At 38.1% G+C, this 16,456-nt stretch overlaps 2 protein-coding genes across 8 annotated transcripts in view; one reads left to right on the top strand and one right to left on the bottom strand.

The window, feature by feature from the left end:
• METTL5 (methyltransferase 5, N6-adenosine) overlaps positions 1-7,221 on the bottom strand; it is a 472,701-nt gene extending 465,480 nt beyond the window's left edge. For 3 of the 4 annotated variants that reach the window (XM_044075507.1, XM_044075504.1, XM_044075505.1), the window contains exon 1: positions 6,757-7,199. The gene's annotated coding sequence lies outside the window, so the exon portion shown is untranslated. Of the gene's footprint in view, positions 1-6,756 lie in introns of all 4 variants that reach the window. The other variant, XM_044075506.1, reaches the window with a different exon arrangement.
• A 42-nt stretch (positions 7,222-7,263) lies between these two features.
• The window catches only part of UBR3 (ubiquitin protein ligase E3 component n-recognin 3), a 4,226,407-nt gene continuing 4,217,214 nt past the window's right edge, over positions 7,264-16,456 (top strand). For all 4 annotated transcript variants that reach the window (XM_044075499.1, XM_044075501.1, XM_044075502.1 and 1 more), the window contains exon 1: positions 7,264-7,716. In XM_044075499.1, the coding sequence (XP_043931434.1) occupies positions 7,286-7,716 (431 nt within the window). In that variant the 5' untranslated portion in view covers positions 7,264-7,285. The remainder of the gene's footprint in view (positions 7,717-16,456) is intronic.

A 16,456-nucleotide genomic window follows, 5' to 3' on the forward strand; every position in this document is an offset into this window, starting at 1 on the left:
GGGGGTTTAAGAAATAAAAGAGTGGGAATCTGGATGCAGATCCTTAAGGGGAATAACAATAACCAATCACAATATTACATTCATAAAGTAGCAGAAAGTATTCTAAGAACTCATCCAACATGAGAATGGAGAAAATAAATTTTGCCAGTAGGAATGACTGTATGCAAGGGTATAGAAAATTGGTAAGAGGAGGCAGAGATTTAATGGAGAAAACTGGCAAAGGAACTAATATACTGGGAGCAGATAACCAGAGCAGGAAAGGTGATAGAGTGGGATGATGCCAAGAAGACATTTGGATTTCAGATTGCCTTCCATACCAGGGATTAATAGAGTATAGGCAAAGAGAAAGGAACAGTGGAATCTTAAGTGAAAGACCTACTCTGGTAGAGTTTTTAGTTGAATCTAGAACAGAAACTGTTGTTAAAAAAGGTAATTAGTAAAATTGGCACATTCTTAAAATTCCCGACCTAGTACTTTGTCAGAAACACAGAGTGAGCAAATGTCTGTAACCAAGGAAATTATTTTCCTTGGAACTGGGACACAGGATCTGACCTGCCTAGACATAGTAAAGCCTTATTAAGTTGAATTCTGACAAATAAGCAATTATTGGAAAATGGAAATCAAAAGTGTAAACTAGGTATATTCAATTGTGATGTAAAATGCTTGCAACCAGGATTGTGTCTGTGTTTGTTTTCATTTATATAAATGCATGATTGCTTATGTCTTAAGTGATGATTTAATAAAGATGTTTCTTGTTTAAGAAAAAGGGGGAGCAGGAATTGAATAATTTAAGTAATGTTGCATAGGTTGTAAGATAGATACCATTATATGTGAAGTAGAATATTTGTTTATGTTAATTTAATACAATTTGATTACTTTTGTATAAATGTAAATTTGCCTGTGTCACAAGTGATAATTCAATAAAGGTGATTAAAAAATAAAAATAAACTAGCTGTATTTGAAATACTGAATATTATAAAACATATAAAAAGAACTAGAAGAGAGATGTTTAGAAAAGGCAAAGAGCAAATTACATAGAAATTAACGGGAATTGTTGTAACAATACATGCAGAGTAATGCTCAAGAGAAGGAAGAGTGAAGTTTAAAGGAAGGCAGGAATTCAGCAATTTATATAATGCTGGACTGATGGCCGTTACAAGGAAAATATGTGCGATGTATGTAAAAGGAAAAAAATGTTAATATGGTTTGTTTTCTTTTCTGTTAATGTTAATTTGCCTCCATCTTACGTGATAAGTAAAGGTTTTAAAAAAAATGAGATTGAAGCTTATGAGATTACTGTCGCTATCCATCAGGGGCTAAAGACCATGTGCAGAGCCATGTCTTGAAGATGAACCACAAGCTTTGTTTTCAAGAGGTGTAGCTGTTCTATATGCACAATCTAGAGAGGCAAACAGTTCCATAGCTTGGCTACAAAGTTGGAGGGCATGTACTTCCAGCTGTGTTGTGACATTTGGTAGCAGCTACAAGGCATTTGTGTTTGGAGCAAAGTTGACTGGGCAGTGCTACTGGAGTGTCTGTTTTAAAAGCACCTTCATTAAATTATCACGCAAGACACAGGCACATGTACAGTAATAGGAAAGAAAACAAACCATATTAATGCTTTCATTTAGATGCATTACACAATGCATGTATTTTTTTTAATAATTGTCACTCACTCACTCAAGACACAAATTGCTCAGTTCTAGTCTAACCTTAAGCATCACTTCTCCTAAACATTCTTCTGCATGTATTGTTCTCACAAATTCTATTACTTGTTATGCAATTTGTACCTTCTGTTTCCTTAAAAGCAGACTTGAAATTCTTTTACAATATTCAGTACTTCATTTTCAGTTATTTTAGACTATATTTTCTAGTAATTACATTTTTTGGCACCACTGGACAATGTCGAGTAAACAATGACATTTATCTGGTCGATACAGGATGCTATGGGCTACTAGCAGATTTGAGAAAGTAGGGTAACTGGGTAGTTCTTGACAGTCAAGTTATTTCAGTGCTGAGCAGTGATGTACTTAATGGCAAATTTTGCAATGTTACTGTAAAATTGTTCAAGCTTGGACAGGCTGGGTGATTTGTAAATTTGTGTACATGTGGGCTGCATAAAGGGGACTGTAAAGTAAGTACGCTGTAGCTGTGTAATTTTTTTCTAGCCTTGTTAGTAAGGAAAGGTTTGACTCTGGGGACTGAAACTGGTTGTCAAATTTTAGAGGTTCTTCAATGATGACACCTAGTAATTTTGTGTGTGTTAGCTCTATACTAGTGGTGTTGGATGATGTGATAGTGAAAAGTGACTTGTTACTGTTGTGTGACTTACGTGTAAACAAGACAAGGCTTTTTTTGGTGGGGGGCAGAAGTCCAATGACACTTGTGAGTTGTTCAGTCAACATTCTACTGAGGAGAAAAACTGTTGAGCCTTGTGTTGTAGTTCATGTATAGTGGGGGTGGAGCAGATCAGGTTAGAGTCGTCATGTGTTTTGGCAGTTAAGAAGTCATTTATGAATATGTTAAAAAAGAAGTAATTCCAGTATGGAACTTTGACACACACCATTCTTAACAGGTAAAAAAGATGATTAGGCATTATACCATTTTATTGACTGATAACTACAAAACTAGGTGATAGCTTAAGTGGAAAGAAACAGCAGAGAGTTTATGCAACAATCTGCGATGGAGAATGAGAGTCTAGGAATAGCAAGAAAACAAGATGTTCTTCAATTCTGAAATGGTTAGCTGTGTATAGAAAGGTGAGTAACAGCGTTGTTTGTCTTGAAGTTAGGAAAAAAAGCTGGGCTGTGCTGAAGGTGTTGGAGAAGTTGTTTGTGTGCTCACTTTTGTTTAGAATTTTGGAGAGGAGAGGAAGGATGGCTAAGTGCCAGCAGTTAGGCAATACAATGAACGGTCATTTTTGTGCAGGAGATGGACGTGTTTCCACATACCGGGAATGCAGAATTCTTATATGGATCTGTTTACAAGGATTGAGATAGTATGCTAGGGTAGTGGCTCCAAGTTTCAGATATTCTGCATAAAGATCATCCACTGCCAGTGATGTCGTGTTTTTATTTTTTAATTGCAGCATTTGTGCACGGTTTTAGAGGTAAACACTTGCGTGATTTTGTTGGAGTGAGAGTGAATTTGTGATGAAAGTCAGTAGGCAAACTGTTGACTAGCAATGCAGCCACCTGGATGAAGTATGTGCTGAAGTTGGTGGCTACTTTTTTCACATATGATGGACTAGGTTGGAATAATTTGCCTGATTTCGGGAATTTGTCTAAAAGGTTTTTGAGACCCTTGTAAGTTGTAACAATATTTTTTTCTTGTCAAATTTTATGAGAGATTTGGCAAGATTATATAATAGTCTGTAATGCTGGTAGTTTTGTGGATTTCTGATGGTGATCATGCCTTCCATGTTTTATCTTTTTCTCTCACTGCTTATTTACTTACTTTTTGAGTAAGCAAGTGGACCAGAATAGCTTTCATACATTTCTTTATTACCGGTGCCTGCACATAGAGTATGTGTAAGATATGAGTAGGATAATTTGTTCAAGTCTTGGATGACTATTTGCTGCGACTGATGTCCTCATCAGGATATGTTCTAGGATGGCACTCATTGACAATTTGGAATTTTTCTCTCCAGGCTTCCAATGAAAAAAGTGCTTTTCTCCCCTAGTCAACAAAAGCCAAATAAATAAAGGTAAAGCATTACAGTTCCTTGGAAAAATATTACATTTCCAAATACTCCTTTTTGGAATAATTAAAAGGAAAGAATATATTTTATTTCCCAATTACCACAAAAACACAAAGGAAAATGTCACAGCTCTAATACAGACAAAATATTTTTAGTCTCTTGTGTGCAGTAATACATATTGCATAAAGCAGTGTTACTGTCACTGCATACTTTATCTTACACAAGTCTCTTTACTAATACAGCCTCTACATTCTGTGTGCCACCCACCCCCCACTGGGTATTTCATAGCTTTGGTATTTTTGTATATTACAATTTCCTTTTTTTTTTAATAACCTAACTCAGTCATTTCCCATTAAAGGTGATACTCAGTATCACAAAACAGAAGCAGAAGACAATCTGGTGAAGAAAACTTTGGACGAACAAGAAGGCACAAGGAAACAAGGTGTACAGCAAACAGCTGGATGGGTTGTGGGACAGAAGACCTGCAACAATCAGACGAGACTGTCAAAGAAGATAAAAGAGTAGCGCTGAATCAAAAGAGATGGTGACAGCAGACGCAATAACATGATTCCACGTAGAAAATGGGGAAAAAAGGGGAATAATGATGATGATGATTCAATGCATCCTCTCAAAACATCATCTCCAAGTACTTTTCAGTTCTAAATTACTAATCCTCTATACTATACAATTCCTTGTGACTTCAAATAACTGAAAGAATGTATTTGCACTGCAAGTAAGGGGGGGGCTACCTCTTCTTTAATATCCTTCATTAAAAATAAATGAAGATGAACTTCATTTCAGATATTTTTTTATTATTGCTACTGTGTACTGTGACTGACACCTGTGTAATTTGTGATTATCAAAATATTTACCAGCTCTGTTATTAATTCTAATTAATTCCAATGTACTGTAATGTTTTCTACTACCAACTGGCCATGGGTCATGCCTGAAAAGTCTCTTTGGACCAAAGACCAGTGCACTTACCCAGTTAACAAATGGATAGATCTGTGTGTGTGTGTGTGTGTGTGTGTGTGTGTGTGTGTGTGTGTGTGTAAGTATGTAAGGCTACCACCTGTTCAGATGCCAAAAGTGAGCTTTTTTTTTTTTTCTTGTTTTGCAAAATAAGCCACTTTCTCTACCACTACAAGAGTCACTCATGCAGAAATGTAGTTGTTTTTATTGTTTATTATCATTTTAAGGTGTTAAGACACAGCTTTCTGCAGGGCTTCGAGAAAAAGTTACAACTGCTCTACCCAAGTTATCAGGGCATCTGACATTTTTCACAGGACTGCCTCTCAAAAAATAGGCAGTTGGCAAGCCTACTGCAAACTGTACAAGACATTAGAAGTGTCTCGACAAACAATTCAAAATTGTGAGTAGAGACATTGCCACTGAATTGCCATTATAATGCTTATTTGAACACAATGGGTTCATTAAAGTAAAAATCAGATCTTTATCACACACAAAATTGTAGCAATGTCGAGTATTGTAATTATGCTTATTTAAGCACAGACACACTGGGGACAGCAACAAGGAACAACATGCTAACTAGTGATTTAATTTTTTTAATTTTGGTTTGATGACTGGAGTAGTAGGCTGATCCAGAATGGACTCATTTATGACACAGCCCAAGGGTTAAAGAATACAGGAGGAAAGTCAAAACAATAACATTACAATTTATACATTTAGATTCCATTCTGTAGACTACAAAATGTACATGCTTAACAACACAGAAGATAATAACTTCCATATAGAGACTACTGCACTGCAGAGTATATGTTTTGTACATTTTATATGGTTATTCTCTTAAAGACTGGAGTTAGAAGATAGTTAATTATAAAGGATGGAATTTCGGTGTATGGGTGGTAACAGTTGTTAGCTATGAAGGGTATGATGTTCTGGGTGATTGTTGGGTTAATCTGGAAAAGGTGAGAGCATGTGAGGGAATTGGGGTGATACTGAATTCATAGCTCTCAACCTTCCATCCGCAAAATGATGAATACCAGCCCTCATAATGTGGAGCAAATGAGCAAAATGTGGAACACGTACTAATGACATACTAACAACTTCAACTAGGAAGGTCATAAAATGGTTAAAATATGCTGGTTTTACTTATAAAAAAGATCTTTTAATGAATTAATACGATTCATTTGTACTCACCATGGATATCAGTTAACAAATTCATAACAAAGAATGCTGTCAGACTCTTTCAATGTGGAACTTCGAGGAACATGAACATTTTACCAGGAACAAGGCACAAAAACACTGACTAAAAATGAACCAGCCACACCACCACAGGATCATTGTGGACGATAGCGCTCAGTATAATAAATCTTTTGGTGATTTATTGTGTGATCCTATGGTGGTGTGGCTGGTTCGTTTTTTAATCGTCATGAACATTTTAAGACCCCAAATGAGGTATGCTCCTCATAATGATGTACACTTGAGAGGTATGACTGAATTTGTAATAGGATGGGTGGAATGAAGGAAAAAAAAAAGTACAGTCTTGAATCCAGTTATAAACTGAAAATGTAAGCACATTATATATAAATGTAGGGAGGGAGTTTATTAGCTTTGGATACTGTTGAGGAAGTGAAGCATACGCATGTAACTCTGTCTTAGGTGGTTAGAATAGTGTGTGTGTGTGTGTGTGTGTGTGTGTGTGTGTGTGTGTATATGTATGTATATATATATATATATATATATATATATATATATATATATATACCATAGCTCTGCTGCCAGAATTAAAAAGGTGTGTTTGACAGAGTGATTCAAGCTGGTCAAAATCTAAAGATGGAAAAATAAGTTGCATACGTTTATTTGCTATGCATTACTCCACTTAATACATTGCAAAGGATAATGTTGGAATGCAGCCACATACAATAAAAGCAGAGACCCTAAAATGTACACAACAGTCAGGTTCATGCCTGACCTGAATTATATGCTTTCTGAAGTTCATCTCCATGTACATAATCAAATTTTCAGAAGTGATCCCCAACATTCTTCTGCACACTAGTCTATTTCAAATATCCTGGTATGCAATACTGACTTACCTCAGTTTTACGGAAGCCAACATAATCAAATTTGCTTCACAGAGGCCATTTGAACGTACGACTCAATTTCCCTACGCTTCATATCAGTTAAACTCCAAGAATCCCTCCACGGCATTAGACTAGTAAATGTACCATAATCTCCAAAGAGAATAAAGCAAGGTTTTCCGTAGCTCTTTTGGTGACCCAACAATACAAGAAGTCACATACCACTGTAGGACTTCATCGTTTCTCAAACCTCTCACATAATAACCCCAATCAAATACAAGAGACGCTAACAAAAATACCTTTACTGGGGTCCAGGGAAGCAGTTACACTAAAACTTATCTCCAATCACTACAACACTTTCAAAACCTTCAAAACAATACTGCACGCTAGAAACACGTACATCACATGCTGAATTACTAACTAGGCTACATTTCTCCGTATTTTACATCTTTCAGTTCATGGCCTCGCAGCTTGTCAAATCTCGCGAGAAATCCAAGTGTTCACAACAAAAATAAATCCAGGGCACTAGGGCTGATTTGTGATCATGGCGGCGTCGCAGTTACGCCGGGATAAGAATTCTGTTGCAGCTCAGTTAAAAATAGAGGTGAATCGGCCAAATAGCACTACAGGGATCCATCAGCTAAATGACTTGTTAGACGGAGTATTGAGCTCTGAAGCGTCGGTTGTTGACAGTGAGGTCTTAGAGTGGTGCAAGTGTTTAGTGGCCGGTGGGGAAGGTTTCGAAGAGTTTTGCAAGGCAGTGCGCTGTTATGATAATGCCACTCTGTGTGGCTTGGTATGGACGGCTAACTTTGTGGCCTATCGTTGTAGGACCTGTGGCATCTCCCCGTGTATGTCTCTTTGTGCTGAGTGTTTTAACAACGGAGATCATACTGGGCATGACTTCAACATGTTCAGAAGTCAGGCAGGAGGGGCCTGCGATTGTGGGGACAGTAATGTCATGAGAGAGAGTGGGTAAGTATTGCTATGTAACGTGATACCTGTAGGCTTTGGTAGTTAAACATGCGGCAGCTGTCAGTAGAGCTGTCACACAATGCATAGTGTATGCACTTAGAAATGTTGATTTACTTTGGAATGTGAGGTAGTAGTGCAACATACATTATATTTTATTTAGATAACTGGATATTATATATCATTATACTACTTTTATTTATTAGTTTTGTTTGTAAAGTTCAGGACGACAGTCTTTGTTAGTTATGTACACTTTGATAGAATATACGTCATGGCGATAGCAGAGTCATCTTTCTTTCGTGCCTTTTACTCCTTTTAAACATTACAGCTGTCGTTTCCCAGAAAGTGCTTATTGGCAAGTTACATTTATTCACCTATACCAAGGGTTGGTAACTACTGGCAGTAGTGCCACCGAGTGGCATTTGAGCACATTTTGCTTGGCACTTCACTGGGAATGTCCAGAATGGAGTTATCACTTTCGGTGATTTCATATACGTACTTTTAGTTTCTTGCAGGCTTGAACATATTTATTGGCCGTAATTAATGACAAATAAAGTCAAGCAATTTAAAACCTGCCCATCTAAGCATTCCACATATTCCCCTGCAGTTTGTCTGGCACTTGAACATCTTATACCTTGAAAGAGCAGGAGTTGTAGTTGTTTTATCCTCTTAGTAAAAAAAATGCCTGTTCTTTATCTAGACTGCACTGATTCATTGCAACTAAACAGAATACCTGAAAGCCTGATGATAAAGATAAGGAACTCCTTTCATGTTGTCTTGTTTACAGTCTACCAATGTACTTCTCAAAACTTTGCTCAAGAATTCTGGATAAAGCCAAAGTAGTTTAGGGGACAACTTTTACATATTGCTAGAATTCATTTAAAAAGTTAATAGAACAAAGGGTGTATATTTGCATGCATTTCTGAAAGATCTGAAATCCGAAACTCAAAAAAAAAAACCAAAAGCAAACAACCCCCCCTCAAATGTCTGTCATTATTAAGTGATTGAAATCTTCAGTGATTTGACAGAAAACCACAAGTCTTACCAGGGATAGACCAAACTTACAAGACAAAAATCTGGGAATTCTGTGAAATTCTGGACATTTAAGAGATATGGTGTAGCAGTCCTGTGATGATAATTGCAAACTGTTCTCTTAGATACTTGTGCATTTGAGCCAATAAGGGAGACCTCTGTAACAATAAAATAATACATTTTTATTGTATAGTATTTTTTACTTGAAGTCAGGCGTGAAGATGGAAATTATTTTGATTTTTACTTGCAAGTTTACTTTATGGGTAGAAACCTGCTGCTGATGTTTGATAGCCTTTGTGTTCTAAGTGGACTGTACTACATATAACATGATGACCACTCTAGAAGTGACTGTTTAACAAGATACAAAATCTTAAATTGGTTATTTGAGTTGTTGAAGAAACAAAAATAATGAAGGTTAATCTAGTTTATTTTGCATCTGACAGGGATTGTCATTAGTTTCTGGCCAGCCTCATTGTCATAAACTTAGTCACTTACTTGGTAAAATAAATCTTTCTTTTTTTGCGTTTGTTTTCTGTGCATACATCCCAGCTGTCAATATTTTTGCCTCGTGTTTTTTTTTTGTTTGTTTGTTTTTTTATGTTCCTCATAAAATGTGTGGTTTTCTTGCAAATCACTGAGGATTGAAATCACTAACTGATGACAGACCTTTGTTTCAGACTTCCAGTCTTTCAGAAAATGCATGCTAACAAAACACATTTTATCTCAGCAACTTTCTAAATTTGTAAAAGAAATACTTAAAATGTGACCTTAGTTTTGGACCAGTGCCTCTCCCCATTATTGTTTTTGTCTTTGTCCAGACGTCTTTATTTATTTTACATTTGTTTAGCGGGGAGTCCGACTTGGCAGAGCTGTCCGTTTTCAGCGGAGGCCCGTGGAGAAACTCTCCAGAACAATTCCCAACGTACTGCACATAAGATATTTACACATTCAGTTATAAAAGTATAGCAGACAATAACATATGATTGCATAAGATATTTACATAGAGATTTAGAAATACAATTACATATGATTGCATAAGATATTTACATAGAGATTTAGACATACAGTTAAAAGTATGGTTGAAGATGTACTGAAGATAAGACAAGAAGGGAAAAACTAAAAAAGGAGGAGAATGTAGACGAGTATATATGAGGTGCATTGACATTTTAAGGGAGGTTGAGCGGTTGGCTTCTGTATATGCTTTAGAGGTAGTAACTTTTTTATTTGGCTGTTTCCAGCCCTTCTACATTGGGTTTCTGCAGGAATGATGAAGTTCCTACAGAGTGGTGTAGAAACTGCTCATTGGCTTCTCTTCTTAGTTTTCCCCCTTTTCTTAATGGCACATTCTTAGTTCTTTTTTTTTTTTTTTTTTTTTTTTTGGAAAACCTTTATTTCTTTGTGTCCATCATAAGGTGTTGGTTTACGGATTCTTGTTTTTCATTTCTTAATCGAAATACATTGTGAGCCAGTAACAAAGGTGATGGATGGCATACTTTGCCCTAAATTATGGAATTACAAAATGTGTCCTCAGGAACAGGGTGAAAAGTAAGGGGGAAAATTCCATAACAGACCTACTTGCAGTTGTAATATTGTAGTGGTGATAGTGTTCATGTCATGTTAACTTTCACATGCTGTAATACATCTGTTAACATCAGATTTTGTACCCAAGCTGTTTGACTAGTGCTATTCATATAGCTGACTTGCAAAACATAATTGGCAGCCTTTCACAAGGGATCACTGTAACTTGGTTGAAAAAAAATGTTGCATTCTAAGTAGGTAATCTTAAAGTATTTGCAGTTGTTTAGAGCTCGACAGTGTCTTCTGCTACAAAAGAAATTCACCTGTGTATGCGTTTAATACAGTAATAATGCTGTAGCTATAATCTGATCATGTGATCCGCTTGTTTTATTTTGTAACTGGTTCTTCATTTATTGGCTTATATGAGCTTGGGTCTTTCCTATGATGAAATGCAGATGTGACATTTTATTATGCCTTCTGACTTGCTACTTGATGCTTTTTCCAATGTCTTTAACCTCATTATGACTACTACATCAGTACCAAAGTGAAACTTTAATGCAACTTGTTTATTTTTGTTTAATTTTTGTATTTTTATTGTAATTGACCAATTAAAAGATGTAAGGCATTCTTAGGCTTGTACTTGGTTTGTTCTTGTTATGTTTAATGGTAAACTTGAGATGCATTCTGTGGGTTACCATGGCAACATGTGAATGCAAGTACAGCTGTGTTAAGATCCATTATCTGTTAATCTTTATTTTGAACTTTCTGGAGGTTTTGATTTTTTTATGGCTAGTGTATTGTGTTATATAGTGGATAACCTAGTTATTTTTTAAGCTGAACTTATGTTGGATATTAAAACCTAGTGAGTTGTTTAGTGTAGTCTGTGGTGGCCTGTACATGATTTTGGTTATGTCAGTAGTGTCTAGGTAATAACTGGCTTGTTTATCCCATTTACTCGGAGGATAGCCCTAAAATGAAGTTGCAGTGTTGAACTAGGGTTTTTCTAACCTACTCAGCAAGCACCCTTTCATGAAGGCATAGATAAGAGGATTGCAGCATGCTGTTTAGATAGTAGTTGTACCCACCAAAGGGTAGCTCAATTTTTATACTTTACCTTTTCTACATTGCTTACTTCAACACCTTCTATACATTATTCTCATGGCATATATTAAATCTTTTCAGGCAACCATCTGACATCAGTTAGAAGTTAAGGTAATGACTGATAATAGCAAAGAACATGAAGCACAATTCTACTATTGTGTTTGGACATGTTTGGCTCTCTGCAGGGTGTTGCCTATAATAAGTCTGTTTCATTCTTAGCAGTGTACAGATGGGGTAATAAAGCTTGGGAAGATGTTTTTGTTTGCACTTCTTAATAATCTGTGGTGGAGGCCAAAACCCTGAGTATTCTGAAGTTGGCCATGTAATTGTCTGGCTTTTGTGTTTTGCTACCCTTAATGAGGGGGTCAGTATGACCAGATCACATATTGCCAGTTTTTATACCAACGTATAGTAACCCCTGATGCAGCACACAGTCTGTGGTCTTGTTCTTCTGGGATACTGTGTAGCATGAGTGATGTGTAAATCATTTGGTCCACATGACTGTCCCACCTACCATCACCACCTAAAATCTGGGTCACTGGTGAAGGATGTCATCATTTTTGATTGCATTCTATTGACAGAATGCCAGGCTCCATTGGGATGCCTGAGTTTGAACCCAGTACCTGTGTTTCTTGAGACATAAATATTTATTTTTAAGAGTAACCTCACTCCGACCCTGAAAATGTGCAAACTGTATGCAGGCAGTAACTGGTAGCAAGGCTCAGACCCTGTACCTTTTGTATGTGAGGTGAAAATCTTAAAAATTGCACTTCTGAGTCTTAATACAGGTAGTATTTTCAGTAATTTGTCATATAAAGCATGGTAAAGTAAGCATAATCTGTCGCTGTGGAGTCCTGGCTTAAGCCAACTTGATTTCATGGCACACTCCAGTACTACCATTTATTTCGCAGCTTGAGATCCAGCCTAATAGTGGAGGGCAGTACTAGTCTTGTTGCTAGGGGGTTTCCTAAAAGCAGTCTCTCCAATTCTGACTCTTCTCTGGCTAGCATACAATTAATTCATTCCTAGCCATTTCTGACTAATACTTAACCTAGTGTGCTTTCCTCCACCACTTGCTCAGCTGGAACCTTTTTACACCTATCTTCTCTACATACAAATTCTAACTCTGTGGTTATGGGGACTTTACTGCAACCCACACCCATAGGTATTTTGAAGATAACCTCAGTACATTTTCCATAACGTAATTAATCTGGGAACCCACAAAACCAAACCCTTACTGTGGAAAACATGCCGCTCTTAACTAGGTCATAATTAATTGTCCAGAGAGATTTTCCTGTGTAGTGGGTTGTTTGCTTCTTCTCATTAACCATTAGTTGGAAACTAGCACATTTTCATCCAGAGGACTGAAGTTGCTGTGAACAGTTACCATCTCCTGGTCGTGTGTCTAAACACTTATCAGTTATCTAAACAAGCCTCTATGTTCCCAACACTGTTACGTTTATACTTAACTTGCTGTGCTTACAAAATTGGTGACATTATTTTTATTAATTTAGTTAATTGTTAACTGGATAAATGAGCTGATCCAGGGACCCTTTTCATCCATGACAAAGCCCATTGGGCAAAAGACTGTACAGTGTATTTCCATTTAAACTGAGACAAAGTGTGTATTGAGTAACATTCAGTGGGTATGTAACATTGATAGGTAAGCATTTATTCAGCATGGAATGCATTTCCGGGTAGTCTGTAAGCTACATATACAGAGGTGACAATTTACATTGATTAGCTATCACTATTATTTACTTTCTTATGCTTAGCACTGTAAATGTTAATCTTTACTGGATCACATAGGAGTAAATAAAAAGCTGAGGTCAATAAATATCTTAAAGATATTGATGCAGAAGGCATTATCTGTCAAAGATGTACTCTGTTTTGTCCTTAAGTGAGGCTCACTTTTTTTCCCATTGCTTTGGAAGCATTTGCGTCTGTGTAGCTCTTCTAGGTAGCTTACTCCTTGAGAGAAAAGAATCTGTTGGCAGGAGTGGTGTCATCCCAGAGAAGGTGGGCATTTTTTGTTTATGCTTCTGATTGGTGCCTAATCCCCACCAACTTGCATGCTATACAATGACTACTTTTTAGGAGTTGCCTGCTTGGTACAATATGTGCCTTACCTCCTTGTTAAGTGGTACACTGTTTGCATTGTGTCCATGCCTGCTTTTTTGCTGCAAGCAATGTATCTGCAGATGTTGCCAGTGCCCCCAGGATGAGCAAGCCAGCATCAACCTGTCACTCCCATCCTATCCACCCCCCCATGCTGCTAGTTGAAAATAGACCACTTGGAGTGCAGTCAACCCCCCCTCCCCCACCACCACCACCACAGGGGCCGGGCTGGCTGGAGCAGCTTTTTATGAATGTTTTCTCATATATATTGGAGCCAAAGTGAGTCCTGGAATGTGTCTTGGTTTGTGAATGTTAGTGTATAGGTGGTGGCCTTGCTATTTAGTTCTTGTACAGGTTTTTGGCATTAGTTCAGGAATAGCAATTTGTAGATTATGAAGTTTAGAAGTAAATTGACCATGGCTGTCGGCATCCAGTTTGTTTGGAAAGCTAGATGCAATAGTCACATTACTGAAAAGAGAGATACAAGCTATGTATGTTAGCTGTTGAGTTTTGGTGCTCTCACGTGAGTCTAACGTAACAATGGGATGTACGTGTTCAAGCTTTGCGATAAGCACACTTGTTCATGTAGCCCTTCTGGGTTCAAAGGCAAGTAAGTTTGTTATTTGGTAGGAGAGTTTAACATTGTAAGCATCTTGTTGTATGTGGCTGTTGAAATGTAGATTTTGATTAAACCAGACCCCACCTCTCAAATTAACAACTGTCTCAAATCAGATAAACACAGTCTTTTAGACTCCAACAGTCTCTTCCTTAAACTTATTCATACTTATGACATTTCAGGTAACAGTTCAGTATTCACACAACCTTTCTTTGCAAACTGGTTCATAGGTTGGTACTAGGCTATCAGCCCTAGGGCCTATACAAGCCTAGCCATAACAATTCCCTGGCTATTTCTTCTCACATTATTTACTTTCCTGGACCCCTGTCTAGCAGGGCGACTGACGTGATCCCTGGAGTGAATTTCCTTTCTCCCATCCAATCGCAAGTTTCCTCGTGAAGAGGTCCAAGGAGGCACTCTGCTTGACATGTATGGGCAATCTATTCCAGAGTCTGGGGAGTCTCTGGGTCAGGAACCTATCCCTCCAGCATGTTTTGTTTATTGTGATGACAAGGTTTAGATCCCTGGAGCGTGTAGCTCTGAGGGATTGGGATTTCTTTAAGTGTAGCATGCCCAACAGCTCTGGGTTTGACATGGCCTTGTATGTTAAGCAGAGATCGCCTCTGAGTAGACGATATGCGACGGAGTATAGCTGGAGTTTTTTAAGGCAGTCAGCGTAGGGCATCTGCTTTAGGCCTGTGATTCTTTTAGTGAGGTATTTCTGAGGCCTTTCCAGTTGTTGCAGATGTCTTGAGAGGTACATACCAAATGGGCATTGTATTCTATAATGGGTCTAATGAGGGATGAGTACAGTGGGACAATGTCCTCCTTTTTCTGGATGAAAAGCCCTTCGTGATGAGGTGTGCCACATAGAAGGATTTCCTGACTGTTGTGGTGATGTGGTTATCGAAGGTGAGACCACTGTCCACCTGTGTCGTTAAGTCTTTTATCACACTTTCAGTGTTTAGTGTACTGCTACCTATATGGTAATTTATGGATACATGTTTTTCCCAAAGGGATAACAATACATTTCTTGGCATTGAGCTTGAGCCCATGGCTCTGGCACCAAGCATCTGTTTCTGTAAGGCCCTTTTGTAGAGTATCCACATCATTTGGGATTCAATAATGGCTCCCAGTTTGCAGTCATCTGCAAACTTTGTTAGCCAGAGTCCCTTAGTGTTGACCTGTACTTCAGAGAAGTAGATGCCAAACAAGAGCGGCCCCAGGACTGAACCCTGAGGTACTCCACTTGTCACTTGTCTGGAGCTGGATTTGGAGTCTGCTACTTTTACAGTGTGGGTTCTATCAGTAAGCCATTTAGCAACCCATTGGGTGACATAGGGATTAATGCCCAACTTAGTAAGTTTATCTATGATTCCAGAGTGGGAGATGGTGTCAAAGGCCTTGGCAAGGTCTAGATAGGCTGTGTGGACCACCTTACCCTTATCCATGGCTGTGGAGACTGATTCAAAGAAGTCAATCAGGTTCAGGAGACAAGATCGGCCCTTCACAAACCCAAACTGGGTGGGGTCCAGTGTTTGAAGGTTGCCAATGTCTTTGTTTATAAGTTCCATGATAATATGCTCCATGGCCTTGCAGATAAGGCTTGTCAGACTGATGGGACAGTAGTTTCCGTGATCCTAGGTGGATCCCCCCTTGTGGATTGGGATAACTGTAGCTCTGCGCCACTCAGTGGGCACGAAACCTGAGGTGAGGCTATGATTAAACATGACACTTAGGTGAGGTGCCAGTTCATATTGTAGTTCATGTAGTACACAGCCTGGGATGTTATCTGGTCCCATGGATGCTGTATTCTTGGCTTTAGAGAGTGCGTTTTGTACCTGTGTGGCCGTTATTACTGGAATTTGGCAATCTTCCAGTATTGAGATGGGCCATTTAGGGGGTGAGAGGGGGTGAAGTTGGCACTGAATCGATCTGCCAGGATACTGGCAATATCCTTCGGATCGGTATATTTAATGCCATTCTGTTTTAGCTCAGAGCAGATCTGAGCATTGCCATTTAGATTCTTGACATAGTTATAGAATACTTTTTCGTTTCCTAGTCTTTGGAAAGGAACAACCATTACTACCCTACCAGTAATCAAGAAGCCAGAAACACCTCATCGGTGCAAACCCACATACAGACCTCCATGCTTAAACTACAGAAAGGCTAGTATACTGGCACTGTGATAGAATCTTTTAGAAAACTATGGTCATTGCAGACACGTCATTCTGCAAAGGAGGTATGGTAATGGAACAAAAGGGTAATGAAAGATAGTCGTATGGAACAAAGGATAATTTTTTGTTAAAGTCATAGTGGAGAACTGTAAGAAGGGGAAGAATCTTAAGTATGGTATGG

Source organism: Protopterus annectens, chromosome 6.part1, assembly GCF_019279795.1.
Source record: "Protopterus annectens isolate FY-2018-M chromosome 6.part1, PAN1.0, whole genome shotgun sequence".
Taxonomy (NCBI): Eukaryota; Metazoa; Chordata; order Ceratodontiformes; family Protopteridae; genus Protopterus; species Protopterus annectens.